The 19,514-nt window shown below is 41.9% G+C and overlaps 2 protein-coding genes across 2 annotated transcripts; one reads left to right on the top strand and one right to left on the bottom strand.

Annotated features, from left to right (window-relative positions):
* Positions 1–392: 392 nt before the first annotated feature.
* On the bottom strand, positions 393–8,115 carry c5h6orf89 (chromosome 5 C6orf89 homolog). Its single transcript, XM_030730431.1, has 8 exons — positions 7,965–8,115; positions 5,513–5,779; positions 5,070–5,235; positions 4,686–4,834; positions 3,989–4,140; positions 3,399–3,534; positions 2,982–3,105; positions 393–2,653 (listed from the first exon to the last, which is right to left on the bottom strand). Exons 2-8 carry the CDS (start codon positions 5,699–5,701, stop codon positions 2,571–2,573), a joined length of 999 nt encoding a protein of 332 aa, XP_030586291.1. The 5' UTR covers positions 5,702–5,779; positions 7,965–8,115; the 3' UTR covers positions 393–2,570.
* A 1,527-nt stretch (positions 8,116–9,642) lies between these two features.
* Positions 9,643–18,435, top strand: nfs1 (NFS1 cysteine desulfurase). The gene is made up of 13 exons (XM_030728760.1): positions 9,643–9,969; positions 11,643–11,713; positions 11,835–11,951; positions 12,532–12,615; positions 14,829–14,981; positions 15,241–15,334; positions 15,505–15,639; positions 15,994–16,151; positions 16,245–16,350; positions 16,626–16,707; positions 17,574–17,657; positions 17,873–17,962; positions 18,113–18,435. The coding sequence occupies exons 1-13, from the start codon at positions 9,864–9,866 to the stop codon at positions 18,174–18,176; spliced, it is 1,344 nt and encodes a 447-aa protein (XP_030584620.1). The 5' UTR covers positions 9,643–9,863; the 3' UTR covers positions 18,177–18,435.
* The last annotated feature ends 1,079 nt before the right edge of the window (positions 18,436–19,514 follow it).

The following is a 19,514-nucleotide window of genomic DNA, read 5'->3' as shown; positions in this document are numbered from 1 at the left end:
CATTGTACCAGTGGCTGTGTTGAAGTGTTTTGGGATGGGTGCTGCTTTTTTAAAGCTCAAATTTCTTTTTAATCTTAGCTTGAGTTAGCTTGAGTTGACCTCTCATCAACACAATATGTAGATGCTTTGGACATTAAGCCTTAGCATTTGTAAAATATATATATAACTAGTGTGCAAAGAGCAGAACAGGAATGGAGCCTATCCCAGCTGCCATGGGAGAGGCATGAGAGGCAGGGTACGCCCTGTACAGGTCGCCAGCCTGTTTGCAGGGCTAACACAAAGAGACAGACAACCATCCACACTCACATCTATTCAAGTCCATACAATCACGAGACACTGCTTTAATGAAACGTGTGAGACAGACTCAATGACTCCACGCAGATGGAAACAAATAATACATGATAAGTTTTAATTTCCTCATAAAAGTGTTACATCGCCCTGCAAAGCGAACATTTCATAGATGCGGCCCCTGACTTTGCTTTAACTGCTTTGCTGCTGTAAATGTTTAAAATGCGGAAACTTTGGCAAACGTATCCAACAATATTCAGACTTTTAAACCCCGATTGAGCGCAAAATATATCCTCCACTGTTCTCTGTGCTGACGATCCCACTTTATAATCAAAAATATAATATTACAACAGTTTATTATTAAAATTAATGGTTCTATTTCTATACAACCATAACAATAAATAGTGACACTGAAATAAAGAGAAGCAGCTTTCGTGTGTATTATCAGTAAGAGCTGTCCCGTCTCCTGCTGTGTGCTGTTAGTGTTGCAAACTGGCTGTTAAAGGGCCAGTTCACCCATATATTCTCTCGCATCTCTGCCTTGACAGACGTTTTAGAGAGAACAAACAATAAAAAGGTGAAGCGTGACGCCACTTTATGGATTCCCTTCTAGTTCACGCACAAAAACTGACTTTTTAAACATAACTTCAACTTCACCAGCTTTACGAACAACAAAATTCACAATATCGTCTCAAATCCCCAAAGTGATTGATGATTCGGTCACCTGTAATTCAAGTTCATGCTCATTTTTGTGGCTTATGTCTGTACGATTTCCGTCTTCTCTGTAAGAGTGGACTGTGGGGCGTGTCGCTGCTGAAAAACACCAGAGTGAGCCTCTCCTCTACATTAACCCTCCCAGTGATCATGCTTAGATGATGGCTGCTGGAGAACGAACAGCACTAAATCTCAATCGATGCTGTATTGTGACTAAAATAAACTAAAAACAGCCAGAGTTTTTACCAAATTAAAAAGATAATAAGAATCAGTGAAAGAAGCCCCACCCACCAGCTGAGGTTGGCATAAAGGGAGGAGCTAGGCTTGTTTCAGACAGACTGAATCAAGCCAGCATAAAATAAATAAAGATCATTTTGAACTGTGAGTCATGGAAATTGTACGTAGGAGCTGGAAAGGACAATAACAGATCGCCTTTAAAGGAAATTATTTAAATTATGCAAAGACTGAAAAAGACTTCAAATAAAATCTGCTGTGTTTCAGAGACCACAGAGATGACTAAAAATAGTGCGGTTTTCAAAAAATTTGGATGAACTGTTCCTTTAACATACAGGAAAAAACCAGACGAAGCTGCAGGTGTGCCAGAACAGGTGGTGATTGTTCACGGATGCATTAGAAAAGCTGGAAAATTGTTCAAGTTTCTGCGTTTGCTCCTGCACCGAGCAGCTCAGCTCCCACTCAGCTCAGAGACATCACTCAGAAGGAGCATCATCTGCTCGTTAGCAGCTGGACGTTCTCACCACAGTCCGACTCCCTTAACACGTCCATATGAATCCATGCTACACCAAAATTCCTTTAAAGTTCCCAGAAAGTGCAAAAATGTAAGCAGGCATTAGAAGAAGCTGTGGGGTCTCCCTGCGTTCCTACTGGTTATAATTGGATTACTCCCAGTTTCAGTTTATATTGATCAATTAATCAAATTATTATAGATTAAATGCCACAGTTTTCCAGGTTAATCCAGCCCGGTGTCAGCTGCCAGCAGGCAGCGGATTCATTTCATTTCTCTTCAGCATTCGGTCTTACGTGGTGCTCAGGGTGTCTCCGGTTTCGTGTCACTGACCCTCGTGGCGATAAACAGACAAAAAAATATATAATGTGCTTAATTTTATCCCATTAGTTTTGTTTTTTTTTCCCCTCTCCAACCAAAGGAGGGCTTGCCAACAAGCACAACAGCAGACATGGCTTTAAAAATCACTGACTAGTCGGAGGTGTTGGTGGTGATTCGGAGATCTTGGACCTGGCAAACTAAAGAGAAACGCACCCAAGATCTGTGTGAAGCTATGGCACGAGCACAGATTACTTTCAGCTGTTAAAAGAAAAATCAATTTTCATTCCTCAAACTTCCACGTGTGCAGTGATTCTAGCTCTCCGAAGATGCTGGAAGGATTATCACAAAGAAAGGGCACCAGAAAAAAAAAAAAAAAGATCGGGACTTTGTAAGGCATCAGTGGGCGGAGCTGCAGAAAAGCAGAGGAGCTCCGAAACGCCAACCTGCACATTACGGTCCAGCCCTGAACTGCTCCTTTCTTCTCTTCGCACCGCCTGACGTTTTAAAAGGTCGACCCATCGCAGATGATGTTCTGGCCTCGGCCGGGGAAGAGCTCCATCTGCCAGTACCGAGGGTCAGCGTATACTGTGCAGGTCAAAGGTCAGAGGGGACAGCAAATCATCAGTAAGTGTTGAGATCAGGCGGCTTCAGCAGCCACACAAAAGATTAAATGTTTTGATTTTAGAAGATATACAGAGTGGTTTTAACATAAATAATGTCCTTACCTGCATAAAAATTTAAATTAAACATACATACACAATAACATCTTTATTTTTCACTGATATTACTTTAAGCTTTTCTTTCATGTGCACACGAGTCATAACTAACAACAGCCTAACAAAGAACTATATTCTTATTTAAAAATCTGTATTTAGTCTGGTGTGTAAAAATGTGCAGGTGCAGCAGGTGTTACCCATGTCTCCAGGTGTCAGCCACAGGTTGAAGGAGCTGCAGTGTTTCTGGCAGCGCTGAACAGGCAGAACTCGAACTGTTGGCAGCCCCTCACCCACCACCAGCCAGCCCAGCACCCTGACACCCTGAAAAACAATCGGCAGGTTACAACAAAGGCTGAAAGGTGTGCTTTTGCTGTTAAAGAAGACGACTGCATAAGGCCACTCAAGGTCTACGATCTGCTAATAAACACAACCGCACACTTCAATTAGCTGCTTTTCCTGGAGCCAATCCCAGCTGCCATGGGGCGAGAGGCAGGGTACCACCCGTACAGGTCGCCAGCCTGTAGCAGGGCTAACACAGAGAGACCGACAACCTCTATATAATATGTCTGGTCTGGTCTCTCAGTGAGAGTAAATATGAACACAGCTGAACTCACCTTGCTCTGAGAGTTTGTGCTGTGGGTGACCAGGCAGCGCTGCAGGATGGTCCCGGCGCTGTCCAGCAGGGGGCACAGCTCAGCCTTTGGAAAGAGCCACCTCAATACTTTCTCCCGGGTCCCAGAGCTGAACCTCCTGCAGAAGTAATATGCACAGCTGTGACCACACATAGATTCTGTTTTTTAAAAAAAAAAAAAAAAAAACAGGCCACAGTCAGCTCACCCGTGGGTTTGCAAAGTCCAATTTTTAATGTCTCAAGCTGAGTCTGCACACTCATAGGGTAGCAACCTGGTGGCTGGCTCACCCTAAAACATAATCTGGCTTTCTCTTACCCTTTTAACTCTAATTGGGACCACAAGTTTTAAAGATCAAAGGGACAGCATAGTCAGTCTATTGTCTGAAAGTCTACAGTCACCAGACTTTACAAGTAGATGAGTCACCTCCTGTTGGTGAATGCAGATTTAAGGCACTTTCGACCATCTATTACACCGTGTATGTGTCCACCTGCATGAAGATGTTTTAGTGGTGCAGCTTTTACTTTTGGTTTAGTGGTGAGCAGATGGAGCACCACTTTAAAGAAGCTGAGTACCAGAGCAGCGTGAAGTTGGCAGGTCCCTGAGGGAGGCCGAGGTTGTGGTTGTGCAGGTCATCGTCCTCCTCCAGCAGAATGGACATGGAGCCCGAATGGGCCAAATAGAGCTCCTCGAGCTGCTGCCGCTGGACGCTCAGGGACTCCCCGCCCTGGAGAGAGCAGCGCGGACAAAGAAACGGAAAAAACAAGGATGAACAAACTTAACATTTTGCACATGGTGTCACTGGCTGTGGTTACATTAACACTTTTTTTTTTTTTTTTACAGGTCCACTGGTGTTGACATTCTCCAGTGTGGTAACTGTTTTCAACACTTTTCTCATCTCTCTGGCACGTGTCTGAACAGCTCCCCGAATATGCACATATATTATCTATTCAGCACAGTAGTTGTTATTATGTTGCTCTTAATTCTTCAAGTGTTGTCATTAAAAAATTAATTATTTGGAAAGAAAAGTTTACATCTACATATTTCATAAAGACAGCGGTTACGCTAAGAAACAATACAGCCAGAAACTAAACAGGTTAAATTGTTAAAAAGGCAGAAAGTGATGTTTATGCACTTTGTTTATTAGGTGAACTTCCCCACTATAAATAATAAAGTCCTTTCTTATCTTAAAGGGATTTTTAACTAGGTTTGCTCTCAGGGGCATGATATGAGGCAGATCATATGGCCACCCTGACTGCATCGACCTCTGACCTTCAGCAGGACAAGCTGAGGCCCCCGTCGCAGAGTCACAGTCCCTCTGAGGCTCTCGGGGACTTCCAGCACCGAGGAAATCTCCGCACATCCCGAACAGTTGACCAGACTGTGTCTGAGAGAGCCGGCACTCCACCACTCATGAAAACCTGCAGCACAAACACAAACATTTACACAACTAACTCGTTATTTGTAGCCAACTTGTTATTTTGTTCTTGTTATTCCCCCGCTTGTGCCGGGGAAACTGACACATTAAAAAGTATCTCGAATAGTGTTTCACGTCTTCATCACAGCCACAGCAAAAGCACTGCCAAAAACTGAAGTTCCTCTAAATCTTGTGTGTGCGTGTGTCTGAGCGTGAACAGAATCTGAAATAATTCACACCTTGCAGGTTGTACTTCTTGGCGATGGGTAGGGAGAGCAGGCGGACGTGGCTGAGAGGGGACGACCAGTTGTAGCAGCCCAGATTGACCAGACCCAGCTGAGGGGCGTTCTGGGGGTAAGTGAAGGCCAGCACCACCACCAGCAGGAAGCCCACAGCCACCACAAACTGAAGAGACAACAAAAAAAACTTTACAACTCAGACAAATGTCTCCTTCATCAGGACAGAACACGACTGAACCGCCATGAAGCGTAAACTCAGAGCAAGAAAATTTACTGGATCATCTACAAAGTTACTTTTTTGGATTTTGATACTTCAAGTCTTAAAGCAGTCTGTCAAACTAATTAACAACACGAACAAACTAAACTCTAACCAAAGCCCCTCTATGTGACAAAGGTCTTCAGTTACTAATCTGTTTCAGCAGTGTAACTGTTTATATTTGGACCTTGATGGTGGCTCTCAGGATGGGGAACTGTGGTGGATCTCTTCTGGGCTCGTTGGTTTCCAAGACCTGCTTGATGAACCTCTCGATCTCCCTCTCCGACATGCCGTAGCGGTAGCCCGACTGACGGAGGATGTCAATGCTCTCGGACAGTTTATCGTAAATACACGGCTCGCTCATCGTTGTTCCCATGATGGCGGCGGTGGCTGCGGCTTCTTAGTCAAACGCGTCGATCTTCAGCTGCTGCAGGCTCCTGGAGCATTGCGTCACCTGTGAGTTTACCCAAGAGATCAACTGTCACGTGACAACTTTCAGCAAGCCACCACGACTGAAAGGGCAGATGTTGTGTAAACTGTTATATATTTAATCTGAATCTGGTCATTGTTTATCCCGCTTGCACTCTTGGCCACTCACACAAAAAGGTTTGCTCTTGAGTTGCGGACACATTATCTAAAATAATTTGTGGCTTACCATAACATTTTTACTACCATTTTAATTTGATAAACAATTAAAGCGGATTTATTATGCTCATATCCATCTCCAAATGTTTATTATTTGACTCTATTAGATTAGCGCTACATGAGTCAAAAATAAGTCTTATTTTGTACTGGACCTCAGGGTAGCCCCTCAGTTCATCCACTGCCTAAAACAAGCTGTCTTAGCTCCTCCCTCTTTTAAGCCAACTTTCAGCTGATTGGCTGTTCCTCACAAACAGAAGGCTGGGTGCAGTTTCTTTGCTTACTGTCAGTGCTGTGTGCCTGAGACCTTGTTAGGAAATACACACTCTATGTCACCAGAGAGCACCAAAAGTAGGAAAAACAACTTTCAAAAACAGACAGTTTGATGGTGATTCTAACATGCAATTTTTATGCACTGGTGACCACCACGCATCCATCTTCTATCACTTATCGGAGTTCTGTCTCTGGGACAGAAATCTAACAGATTCTAAGACAGGCAAGACATGTAACCTCTGTCCAACTGACCTGATGGTCCCAGTGACCAGTCAAATCTAAATGCATTTAAATAATTAAATAATAATTAAATTTAAAATTTAACTAACGTTGCGGGGCTCCCCAGGATCTCATTCCGGGCTTCAACAGACACCAGCTACAGAGTAGGTCTTGTTCTGCTTTGGAGCACCGCTGCGAGGTGGAGCCACACGCTAACAAGAACCTGCAGCAGGTGGGGAACTAGCTGATGTACTGCTATGTTGAGCTCATCAAAGTTGCAGAGCAGATCGAGGACAACCAGCTGCAGAGCTAAAGTCCATCCACCCGACGACAAACTCAGTGGCAAGACATCTGATGCCTGTTCTATTAATTAGTGCTAAAAACTATAGTTTTTAAGAAAATGGGGTGAGCCTCCTTTTACACTTACAGCTTTTACTGATTTTTTTAAGGACCCAGATCAAGATGATCTGTGGCCCATATTCTGATCAGGACTGTATAACAGTCACAGATAACTTTGGCTTTAGAAAACAGCCCTTTTCTGATAACACAGGGTTAGTGGCAAAGTCCACCTCTGAATGGCTAAAAAAAAAAAAAAAAAAGAAAAAAAGAAGGTTGTGGAGCAGTCACAGTTTGTACTTAAATTCACTTTGAAATGCTTTGGCATGACCTGAAACAGGCAGTTCATGCTGGAAAACCATTCAATGTGGCTGAATTAAAACAATTCTGCAAAGAAGAGTGAGCCAAAACTCCTTCACAGCGATGTGAAAGACTCTTCTCACAAATTACAAACACTTGATTGAAGCTATTAGGTTTTAGGGGACAATCACTGTTTCACACAGGGTCAGGTAGGTTTGGATAGCTTTTTTCCAGTTAATACATGAAACCACTTAAAACTGCATTTTGTATTTACACGGGTTATCTTTGTCTAGTATTAAAATGTGATCTGAAACATTTAAATATGACAAAAAAAAATAAAATTCGTGGTTACTGTCTCCACACAAGTTATTGAACTGTAGGTGAACTGATGAAAAAGTGCACACATATTTGTTTTATATAATAATATTGACACAAAATACAATAATGCTACTATTACACACACACAATACAAATACTGCAGGTTTCGGTGCCAACATATTTGACTCAAAAATTTGAACTCCTCAGTGCTGAGCTCTCCTTTGTCTTTGTTATTCGTTTTTGTAAATAACAGGGAGACGGTTAAGTGTTGGTATGTAAGGTGCAGGAAACGAGTTTGATCTCATCTTCTAAAAACTACCATCAGTGCAGCAGCTACAGGCAGGAAACGCGTGTAAAATGTTAATAAACCACTAGCTAACGTGTTCGTTAATTTACCTGAAACATAACACCGTCAGATTATTTGACAGGGATAAAAATAAAAAGCCCCAGACAACGTTCATGTCGTCCTCGGAGCGGCATACTGACAGGTTAGCTGCTCTCTGCGCGCTTCCACATCATCATCAGCGGACACAAACTGACCCCAAACTCACCTCAGAGAGAGAGCCACCGCGGCGGCGAGAAGCCGCTCATTTCCGGCATCATTTTAAAAAGCTAAAATAATAACATATAGCTTTTTAAAGAGTAAACTAGCTCGCTAGCTAATGGGCTAAACTCGGTTTCTGCTTCTTCTTTCCTTCCGCGTCTCCCTTTTCTTCTTCGTCTCATTTTTTTTAGAGGTGTATTTGGTGACCATCAACAGCGCCACCTGCTGGTTTGGAGGTAAGTTAAAAAATACTTCCAGACAGATTTTTTTTCTTTTTTCCATTTATTTATTTGTTTTTTGTTGCTTTTTAAAATTTTCGTGAGGTGGCTTTTTCAACTTCCTATTTTGACACTATGCTGAATGTAAAGTGTTTCTCTTGAAACGTACACAAGTAGTTATAAAACAGTCATTTTGAAGCGACAATTTTACCGAAGCAAAAAAGTAATTTGTAAAGAAAAGACTGAACTCACGTTGCATAAAGTCTTTGCTCTAGCCAATCAGAAAGCTGAAGCAGCACCCAAACACAAAGGATTGGCCAATAAAAGAGACGAGTGTATACAGGAAGTCCCGCCTCTTATTTTCGTTTCTTGTGCAACCATGAAACAGCATCGACATCGAACTGCGTCAAACTAAACAAAGTGACCAAGCGGAGGCGCTGCAGAAAGGCGGAAATGTCAAAATAAAACATTCTGAATTTGAATTGAGTATTGTTTACACCAACTGAGCTCCTTTTTTGTGTCAAATTGCATTTAATGATGTATTCGACTTTATGAAACTATTCTGCAGTGGGTTGTGTTTACTATTTTGGGGAATAACACAGAAATTCCCCAATTTCTGTGATAAAGTATATCTTCTGTTATCTTATTTGACATAATTAACAGATATTCCACTGCAATTAAATAATTAAATAGTTAAATAATGAGCCATTTTTGCAGACATCTGTTCTATTGGTCATCTAATTGTCATTTCTATTTTTGTTTAATAACAACTTAGCATATTTATAGTTAAGTTTCAAACTCAAAATATGCCATCAAAATTCTCTACATATCTGATAAATAATAATAATTATTATTAGCAGTAGCAGTAGTAGAAAATATTACCAAATCAATATTCATACATGTAATGGATACACATAAAGAAAATTTAAGATAAAAAATATATTTCTATGTTTTGATGTTTTGTGTGTTTTGATGTTTCGGTCTCAGGCTATAACTAATTTCTGATAGATTTGATCATTTCTGTTGGTTTTATATTGTTATGATTATCATTTATTTTAAATTCAGAACCTAAACTACTGAATACTAAAGTTTTAATCCTGTGAGATCCAAGTCATCATCACTGAATACCCTAACCTAAAGCAATGATTTTTTTTTTTTGCTTAATTATTCATTTGTATTTATTTAGTTTTCAATTTTTTATCTCATTTGATGATATGAGGACAAAAACAATAAATAATCCTACTAACAATCAACATTAAAAAAAATTATTATTTATTACCAGAAAACAAATCCATTCTACTTTTCGCCAAAACATGACGTTAGGGTTAGGGTTATGATCATAATGTATTAGAGCTCAGAGAAAGTTATTTTAATTTTAGTCGCCTGTGGATTTTAAGTTCGGGTTGGGAAAAACTTTTGTTTTGAAATTCTCACACGGACGTGTTCGTTTTGACTATTTACCTTGACGTTAACGTTTTCTGTTTGTACCTGGACGTCACTGACAGGCGGCAGCGGCATCAAACTTCACTCAAATTTAACCTTTGCTCTTAAATCGTTATTTAAAATCATATTCTCGCTCTGGAACCAGTGAGTTAAACTGGTCTGAGCCATATTTTTTGGTATTTAATCTACGATCAGCGTGTTGTTTGTGATAGAGGTCCTCCAGCTGAAGCCAGTTCACCGACCAGATGCTTGCCCCGGGCAGGACCTTCTCCTCCCGACTGCTGAGGCCCGCCGCGTGGCTTCCTCTCCGGCTGAGCTCCGAGCGGACGGCCGCCAGCTTCCCGCAGAAAGGTAACAGCACCCCCGGGCAAACTAGGAAGGTTTTCCCACCGGGAGCAGCTAGCACGAAGCTAATCCCTCAGTGACGCAGTTTAGTGGGGAGGCAGGAAACTTTACATCTGTAAACTGAAACATCTGCCAGGCCGGAGAAATGTAAACAAATAATCAATGAAATCTTTTAAAAACGAGAAGTTCACAGGACCTGGCTGACTGGCGCAAAATTAAAATAAGCAATGTGACAGAATAATTAAGGCTTTAATTTCATATTTTCTGTTTAATTTTCTTCATGTTTTATAATGTTAACATCTGGCACATTCCTCTGGATCTTTGATGGACTTCATTACCATAAGGTCAAAGCGGGAATCAGTGTTTAAAGTGGTTGTTGCACATATGCATTAAATTATGTGGGGTGAGGGTGAAATTAGTGCTCATTGTCGCCACACTGACCTGCCGGTGTATGAGTGAGTGAATTTAATGAATTCAGCTCTTTACTGGACACACAGGTGAAAAAAGAAACCGCTCTACAGGTAAACTAATGGGAAGATTTTGCTCATTAAATGAAGAGAAACGAGTAATAATAAAATGCACTCCCATGTATTTGTTTTCCATCCATCCGTCCATACAGATATGGTTTGATGCTGATTCAGGGGTAATTCATTTGTTATTTTAATGGCACAACTAATGATTAATCCAACAATTACCTGGTACAGTTTTCTTACCCCGTATTTTATTCCAGGGTCATGCAGATCTGATCAAACACTGAGTAAAACCAGCTGAATAAGACTTGCTGTTTTCAGGCAGGTCTTAAAGTCTTATAAAACACTAAACAGAGTTTCCTTGTTTATATTCAAGTAGTTTGTCTTTATCTCACCACATTTTCTCCAGCACTCTCAATGCTGTTTGAATTTTGAAACCTACACTCAGAGGAGCACTCTGAATATTGAGGTGCCAGGCAGGAGGGAAAGAGGACGACCTCAGAGGAGGTTCATGGATGTAGTGAAGGAGGACACGGAGAGGGGGGGGGTGGTGTGACAGGAGGATGGTAGGGACAGGGTGAGATGGAGGCAGACGAGCCGCTGTGAGGAGCCCTAAAGGGAGCATCTGAATTAAGAAGACATTCAGAGGAGCACTAAAATAAAGAAGCATAGTTAATGTACCTCTATTAAAGGAGTGTTAGATACAGCCTTAATTTATTAAGTCATTTTTAATTTATTATTTTATACAAATCTAAGTTTATTCATATGACCATTTTTTTTTCTGTTGTAATTGCGTTTCTTTTTTCTTTAGTTTTTTTTTTTTTTATATTTAAACCATTTAAAAACCAACAGAAAACTGTGACAAAATCACAGTGACTTTTGTCACAAGATATTCATTATATTTAATAAATATAATGAACATCTTGTGACTTTACTGATTTATAAAACTTCCACAATAAATGTATGAAAAATATCCAATTTTTAGAATTTAGTTAATCTATTTATCCATTTTCTGCTACTTACTCAGGTTGAGATCAGTAATAAATTATTAATAAATTATTTATTTAAATCAAACTCACTGTCAGGAAGCACTGAAGTAATTGTTTTCCCGTCATTTTCACACTTTGAATTTTTTGAAACATTAATAAATGTAATTTGGTGTTTAAAAACTTCTTGAATGTCTTCAGTTAACTGTATTTTGTGCTCCAGAGTTGATCAAGAAACTTGAGCAGGATGAGCTTCGCCCCCTCTACATGGACTTCCAGGCAACCACCCCCATGGTAACTGTTCCTAAGGATGCCGTCATAGTTTAAGGCTTTTCCAACTGATGTCAGAGAGAGTTGGACTTAAACCTATTTGTACTTTGTACAGTTTAATATGTGTGTGTTTGTGTGTGTTTAGGATCCCCGGGTGCTGGATGCCATGTTGCCGTACCAGGTGAATTACTACGGTAACCCTCACTCCCGAACACACGCCTACGGCTGGGAGAGCGAAACCGCCATGGAGACCGCTCGGAAGGTAGAGCGTCGCTCCATCTGAAGTGTAAAGAGGCTGTGGCTAATTTGAATCTGGCCCGTTTTGGCATAATTTTGGCTCACCCGGGTGTAGCTGTGGTCTGCACAGAGCCCCAGGCCTCATGCACGTCTCAGAGTAAATGGACGAGATCACCTCCACTGCAGCTTCAAGCTAACGCAGAACACACAAGTTTCAAAGAAAAACTGCATGATGGTGATATACAGTCAGTGTCATAACAAATATCCACAGGAGTATTGTAATATTCTAAGTCCTGTGTAGTTTGGTTTGAGTTGAAGCTCCTATATGTGTCCAAAAATCAGAAATGTCCTTGTCTCTTCATTGACCTTCTTCACTGTTGCTGCTCTCCCTCCTTGTTAAATTTTATCGGCCTGTGAGGTGACGACAGCAAAGTCGAGAGACAGTCTGTGCGGAGGAGCAGGATGTCAGGGAATTTTGATCTGGCAGTCTTATCTACATACTTGTATAGGAGTGGCCCAGATCTGATATGGAAAAATCAGATTAGAGTCACTTAATCATGTGAGTGATTATGATTGACTGAATCTGTTTGTTTTTCTCTGAGCAGCAGGTGGCTGATCTGATTGGAGCTGATCCCAGAGAGATCATCTTCACCAGCGGAGCCACAGAGTCAAACAACATGGCTATCAAGGTCCTACTCTGCTCCTCTTCATTATCAGCTACACACACACACACACACACACACACACACACAGAAAGCCTTTACTTTCCTCTCCACCACAGTGAGAGGTTTGGTGAAAATTGATCCAGAACATAAAGTGTGGAGATCAGATTAGAACACAAGACCACTGTAAAAAAAGAACGAAAAACACCTGAGGAATTTAAAAAAAGAACTGCATAAAAATACATAACACATTGATAACAAGTTAATAAAAGTGTGGAAATAGAGAAATCAAACTATACATCATTTGAGTATAAAAGGTTGTGATAAAACCAGTTTGTCAACCACTTGAGAACTTTTAGTTAAAGGAAATTTCTGAAAGACTTCTTCAGTTGGTTGTTTGTGTTTCTAAAGACCTCTGTGAAGATGAGGCAGATAAATCAGCTCATAAGAAAAAGCAGCATCTGTTTTTACACGTCAGTTTATTCATTCCTCACGAGTAAATTCAACAGCTGCACGTGCGAAGAAGCATCGCCTACGTGAGTGTCTGCTGTGCCTGCGCTGCTGTAGTTTCACACTCTCGTGAGGAAACTCTACGCATGCAAAGCTGAATTCTACGCCTGCTAAGACTTTTGACTGGTTCGGCAGAGCTTTTGGAGCTTAATGTGACTGGCCACTTTGACAGGGAAGACGCAGAGGGAAAGCCGTGATGGAGCAACCGCTCTGATTGGTCCACGAGACGCTAGATCGACTGTGGAGCCGGTGCCCAGTTGGCTACTACTGAGATGCACCCCCAATCTCTGAAGGAGGGACTGGCTGCCTCAGTAAGATGTAGAATCTGGAAAACGTGCGTGACCATGTTGCAGTGGCACAAATGGCCCTCCACAATGCCCATGAAGTGTCCGCACTGTACTCTGGATGAGAGGAGAGGACCTGAAAATGCATACGCCTGCTAAATGGCCTCTACTACCCAATGGACAACTTTGACTGTCTGGGTCTCCCCGAGGCTCCAGGGTTAAAGCAGACAAAGAGCTGATCTGTCTTGCTAAAAATCTGTGTGCACCTGATATACTCTGTCAAGATCCAGCCAGGGCACAGAGCAGCCTGTCGCAGAGCTACCTCCTGAGGATGCTGAAGAGCACCGATGACTATGGGGGGTTCCATGGGGGAACCGAGGGTCCAGGCTTGTGAACTGTAAGCCTCTGGGCACCTTTAAGTAACTGGGAGATTAGAAAATGCCAGGATGTCCTGGCTGAGGCCTCAGAAGGGTCGATTTGATGGACTGCACACCAGGAGGCAAGCAGACCCCTGCGGTACCAGTGGGCAGCCGTAGTGGATGGTGTAAAATCTTGTACTTTTGCACCATCTTATACAGAATCCTCTCTGCCTCAGTCCTGTTACCTACAAGGGTTAGGTATCAAAGTTCATACAGATGGTCCTGACAGTTTATTCAAAGACCATTATTTCAAAATATAAATTATTTAACTGCTTTTAAAACTGAAAATACTGTTACAAACAAAATCATATCTGATAACTGTGATTAAAACAACAAAAAGGTAACAGTATTTGACTTCTCCTCTTTGCAAAAAATGTGCTTGCCGCAAGGCCGGCCATTATGGATTTTTTGGATTGAGATCAAAATAAAGTTCCCGACATGCCAGCCTGTCACATGACATATCCTCAGAAAGCACAGGATGTCCTCTTTAGAGTACAGGATTTAATTGAGTTTCCTGAAAAACTTAAACGATGTGCATGAATATGTGACATCTGCTACAGAGGACAAAAGTCACTGGGCCAGGAGGATCTAAAACACACTGCTTCACTCCAGTCCAGTAGGATTGCGTTACCAAAGACACCATGAATAGCAAAGAACAAGCAGCACTGCAGTAACCGTAAGAATAGAGGAAGGAAATTAAAGTCACGCTGCTGTTGATTCTGATTTCCTGGATTTAAATGAGGTAATTGAGTTCGTGCACACTGGATTCACAACTCCAGAAAATGCTAGGCTCAATGTGCTGAGTTCCTAAACTTTCAGAAAGTACTGCTCTCCATTCAAGGGGGAAAGTCCCTGTGATGGAAACACGACTTACTGTAGAAATAACAGCATGAATACAGAATGAAAACACAGTAACAATAGAACAAAGAAGGAAATAGAAGCAGAAAGAAAATGAAAAGTGTGAGAAAACCTAAAAAAAAAATGTTTTTCTCTAATTCAGTGTATCTCTCTGCTCCCTCTCCTGCAGGGTGTAGCTCGGTTCTACAAGGCCAAAAAGAATCATGTGATCACCACTCAGACCGAACATAAATGCGTCCTAGACTCGTGTCGGATTCTGGAAGCAGAAGGATTCAACGTTACTTACCTGCCGGTCCAGCAGAACGGACTGCTGGACCTGGAGGTAAACAGAGAGATCACACACATCATGTGCATGCAGACAGTATCCATGTAATGTATAATCAATATTACTAAATATAAATTGACTGAAGATGGTAAATGATATGTAGCTCAAAAAATTTAATTTGGCCCCTATAGGTCATGTATAAAATTTGAAAAAAGTTGATTGACGCTTTGGGGGTAGGAGTGGGTGACCGCTGCTTTAGCGTTGCTGCGTCTCCTCCTTACAGTGTCTCTGACTACGTGTTTGTTTGTATCTTCAGCTGTTGGAGGCCTCCATCCGTCCTGACACCTCGCTGGTGTCGGTGATGACCGTGAACAATGAAATTGGAGTCAGGCAGCCGGTCAAGGAGATTGGTAAGCATGGCAACACAAACATACCATAATAACACATGAAATACAATCATAATGTCTGCAGACAAGTAGTTTGGGATAATTTGCCAGCAATCCGGTATAAATCAGATTACTGTGCTTACGTGGAGCCGATTCAGAGCTCTGATCTGAGCGTTAACTCTTTCCGTCCACAGGTCAGATTTGTCGCTCAAAAGGAGTCTTCTTCCACACTGATGCCGCTCAGGCCATTGGGAAGATTCCCGTCAGCATCTCTGACTGGAAAATTGATCTAATGTCCATCAGCGGTCACAAGATCTACGGACCCAAAGGTCAGGTTTAGTGCTGTCAGCAGGAAGTATAACCCTAAATTAATTGATGGGCAGAGCGAGGCAGCTGAGCTCATTTCACTCACAGGGGCCATTTCTAGTTTTACATATAAATTATATAAAACTAGGAGAGTTTGTAGGTTGTTTATCCAAAGAATTTCCTTTTTGGAAAAGAGGTTTCTTTATTTTCATTTAACTTTTAGTTTTTTTTTATTCAAATCTGTGTTTACATTGAAATTAAACGTGCATTTGTTTTTCAATCCGTTGAGTTTCAACATTAATTATTTTCAGTCAACTGATGAAGTTAGACCGTGATTGTCTTTTGAAAGATAAATGCAAATTGCTGTGTGTGTCCAGGTGTGGGTGCGTTGTATGTACGTCGCAGGCCGAGGGTGCGTTTGGAGCCGCTACAGAATGGGGGCGGGCAGGAGAGGGGGCTGCGCTCTGGCACTGTCCCCACCCCGTTGGCTGTTGGACTGGGAGCTGCCTGCAGCATCGCCCAGAAGGAAATGGAGGTAAAATAAACAGAGTGAAACATCCCAAAGACTTACCAAATGCTCCCAAATTCCAGTGCAGCTTAATATGCGTCTGTATTTGTGTGTGTGTAGTATGATCATCAGCGGGTGTCCATGCTGGCTAATCGTCTGGTCCAAAAGATCATGTCTGAGATTCCTGACGTCATCATGAATGGAGATCCGGAACAACGCTACCCCGGTAAACACACTTGTTTGTATAGCAGTCTTCATGAGCACATTCATTGTCAGAATGCATTCCTTAGCACTTTATCCTAACCTTAACCTATACCTGATTCCAACCTGAACCCCGAGACCAACTCTTAAACCTCAGACGGCCCTTTAAAAGACTGCCAAAGTGGGGGCCAGACTTCTGTTGGAAGTTAGACAGACACCTCTGACCGTGTGTGTGTGTGTGTGTGTGTGTGTGTGTGTGTGTGTGTGTGTTTCTGTCTCTGGCTGTTTGTGTGTTTTCAGGATGTATCAACCTTTCTTTTGCCTACGTGGAAGGAGAGAGTCTGCTGATGGCCCTGAAGGATGTTGCTCTGTCATCTGGGAGGTCAGACAGACTTTTTTTTTCATGCACATTCGTGCACCTTTAAAGTGTACCGTTACCTACTGCATACAAAAACTGAAAAGAGGGCATGGTTGCGTGAAACAGGAAATGCTGAACAATTCTTGTGCTTTTTACGGATCAACTGTCCTACCATCTCCACCTGTGCGGACACGGTACAATTCCCACACTAGCTGCTCTTCATTGGCTCCTTTTTTAAATCTGGATTTTAATTTAAAACCTTCTCCTCGCACACAAAGTCATGAATGATCAGCCACTATTAGATCTTAAAGAGTCCATAGCATATTATCCCAGTAGAAGCTCCACTTTGCTCTCAGACTGCAGGCTTACTTGTGGTTCCCAAACTTTCCAGAAGTAGAATAGGAGGCAGGATATGCTGCTGTAGACTCAGACTGCTGGAGGATATCCAATGATGAGCACCTCCACTCCCCTCAATTCATTCCCCATCCTCTGCTCAAAATCACAGAACCACTGTCCCAAAAGCAAAATAGTGTGAAAGCCATCATTATATATGTTATAAACATGATTTCAGACTTCAACTGAAGGGAAGGGGCTGGAGGAGGTGTGCTGCCCACTCCTCATTAGAGAGAGTAAACAAGTTTCATGTAGTCCACGGTTGACTCAGTCTAATTACAGACTTTGCAAAGTTTGAGATGAGTTAAAACAGTTTGCTGAAATATTTGAAGGCCATGAAATGGGCTATTTTTATAAATTGGATATAAATGTCAGTAACACCACCTGCATTGAGAGTACAGGTATATCCTTATTATACAACCCGGAAACCTTGTATTAGTGTGCACAAAGTCTTAAAAGATGACCAGGTTTTTGTGTGTGTGTCTGTGTGTGCGCAGTGCATGTACATCAGCGTCTCTGGAGCCGTCATATGTCCTCAGAGCTATTGGAGCAGATGAAGATCTGGCTCACTCTTCCATCAGGTACAAACACTGATCATAATCCTGATCCAGGAGGTTAATGATGACCTTCCTTGTGGCTCTGACCCCGTTTCTCATGTTGATCAAAATTAGCATTACATTAAATGCATGGAGAACAAACCTGTTTAATATCCAAACTAGGATAAGCAGAAATGGTTACCTGCAGCCTGTCTGTTCTCTAGTTTCAGTTTCAATGTCGGTGTTTCTGTCTGTGTCAGGTTTGGTATTGGCAGGTTCACCACTGAAGAAGAGGTTGACTACACGGCAGAGAAATGCATCCAGCAGGTCCGCAGACTCCGAGAGATGAGGTAAGCTTAGCTTGACAGCACTCGGTCACCACAGTGCAGAAATTTATTGTAAATTACATAAATACAGTTGATACAAAATGCTGGATGATGACCTTGTTTTTGGTAACAATCACTAACCCGCCTCCCTACCTCTCTCTTTCCATCTCTCAGTCCTCTGTGGGAGATGGTTCAAGAAGGCATCGACCTGAAGAGCATCAAGTGGACGCAGCATTAGACTCTTTCCACGTCTTGTTCCAAAAAATTCGTGGAACGGACCAGCTTTTTCCTTCCTGTAAACAAACACGCACAAACTTCCTGCCCGACTTGAAGTCTGTCTGTAGCCGTAGCTCAGTGTCTCTGTAGAAGCTCCTCCAGTTGCTCTCTCAGAAGATATTGCTCAGTTGACCAACGCACAGCAATCTATTCTTTTTCTTCTATTGCCCAGAAGGCTAATACTTTGTCTCAAATGAAAATTATTCAGAAGCTGTGACACGCTCTGAGATCTAAGATGATATTCATGAGACAAAAGATCCAGTGCACTCTTTATGTGTCTCAACAAAAATATGGTACTTGTTGTGAGACATGTCCACCAGAGGCTGAGTTGGGGCTTTAACAACTGAAGACTTCCCCTGCTGCAATTCAGAGAGACATCCAGGACGTTTTCACAGGAGGGCTGCTGCAACAAAGCAGCTAATCAGAATATGATAACAAAACAATGCAGAATACACCAGCTGGCACAACATTTCATATTTTAGGGGGAAAACAAACTTGCAGGCACATAGTGATGGCTGTAAAGTAAAAAAACAATCAAAACAAAACTGCGACTTTTGACAAAGAAGAATCTCTTTTTTTTAGTTAATGATGATGTCTCTGTTCTCATTCTTTTTCCTAAAAACATTGCAGCTGTCATCCACTACGCATCCATCGCACAATTTGACATGCCTCAGTATCTCAGTATGATCAGGCCAAGATTTTTCTAAGACTGCTCTTGCACAGTGTGACAGATGTGGAATAAATGGCATAGAGGTCCCTTTAATCTGACTCTCTTTGGGTGATCTGGCTCCACTAAATCTAACATCTTGATGACAGGTATCATGAAGCTGTTTAACAGCTAGCTTCGTTAACACCAAATACACTTGGGAGCATGCTTGTGTGAAGTGGCAGTTACACGCAGTATCATCAGAACTATAAATGGAGTGATTAGTGTGAGAAGAAATGTTGAAACCTGCAGGAAATTGTATTACTGAGGCAGCAAAAAGTGATATTAAGACGCATCGAGATGTCACGTTGCTACTGCAGCTGATAGATCATTGCAGCTTTGTAGCCCCTCATGTTGTTGCTGTGTACTGTCACCTGAGAGCAGTGTCAAAAATATGTTCAACAGTCAGGAATGTAGTGTAAAAGAAGTTATAAAACTGAAGTGAAACCTGAAAAGCTTTTTAGCCAATCAGCATGTCAGGGACTTGTGGCTTTTTTGGAGAACTGCATCCAGGTGCTTCTCTGTAGCCCTTTCATTGTTGGAATTCCAGTAATCAGCCTCCCTGCAGAGAGGCCCCGTCACACATTCACTCAA

Source organism: Archocentrus centrarchus, chromosome 5 (assembly GCF_007364275.1).
Source record: "Archocentrus centrarchus isolate MPI-CPG fArcCen1 chromosome 5, fArcCen1, whole genome shotgun sequence".
Lineage (NCBI taxonomy): Eukaryota > Metazoa > Chordata > Actinopteri > Cichliformes > Cichlidae > Archocentrus > Archocentrus centrarchus.
Note: the sequence above shows the minus strand (reverse complement) of the source record. Positions and strands in the feature narration are given on the sequence as shown.

Coding starts and splice junctions, on each gene's coding strand:
- nfs1 (XM_030728760.1), top strand. CDS start 9,864: ATGCTTGCCCCGGGCAGGACCTTCTCCTCCCGACTGCTGAGGCCCGCC. Junction 11,952..12,531: donor CCATGGAGACCGCTCGGAAG/GTAGAGCGTCGC, acceptor TTCTCTGAGCAG/CAGGTGGCTGATCTGATTGG. Junction 12,616..14,828: donor CAAACAACATGGCTATCAAG/GTCCTACTCTGC, acceptor CCTCTCCTGCAG/GGTGTAGCTCGGTTCTACAA.
- c5h6orf89 (XM_030730431.1), bottom strand. CDS start 5,701: ATGGGAACAACGATGAGCGAGCCGTGTATTTACGATAAACTGTCCGAG. Junction 5,236..5,512: donor TCCTGAGAGCCACCATCAAG/GTCCAAATATAA, acceptor TTGTCTCTTCAG/TTTGTGGTGGCTGTGGGCTT. Junction 4,141..4,685: donor CTCAGCTTGTCCTGCTGAAG/GTCAGAGGTCGA, acceptor TGCTCTCTCCAG/GGCGGGGAGTCCCTGAGCGT.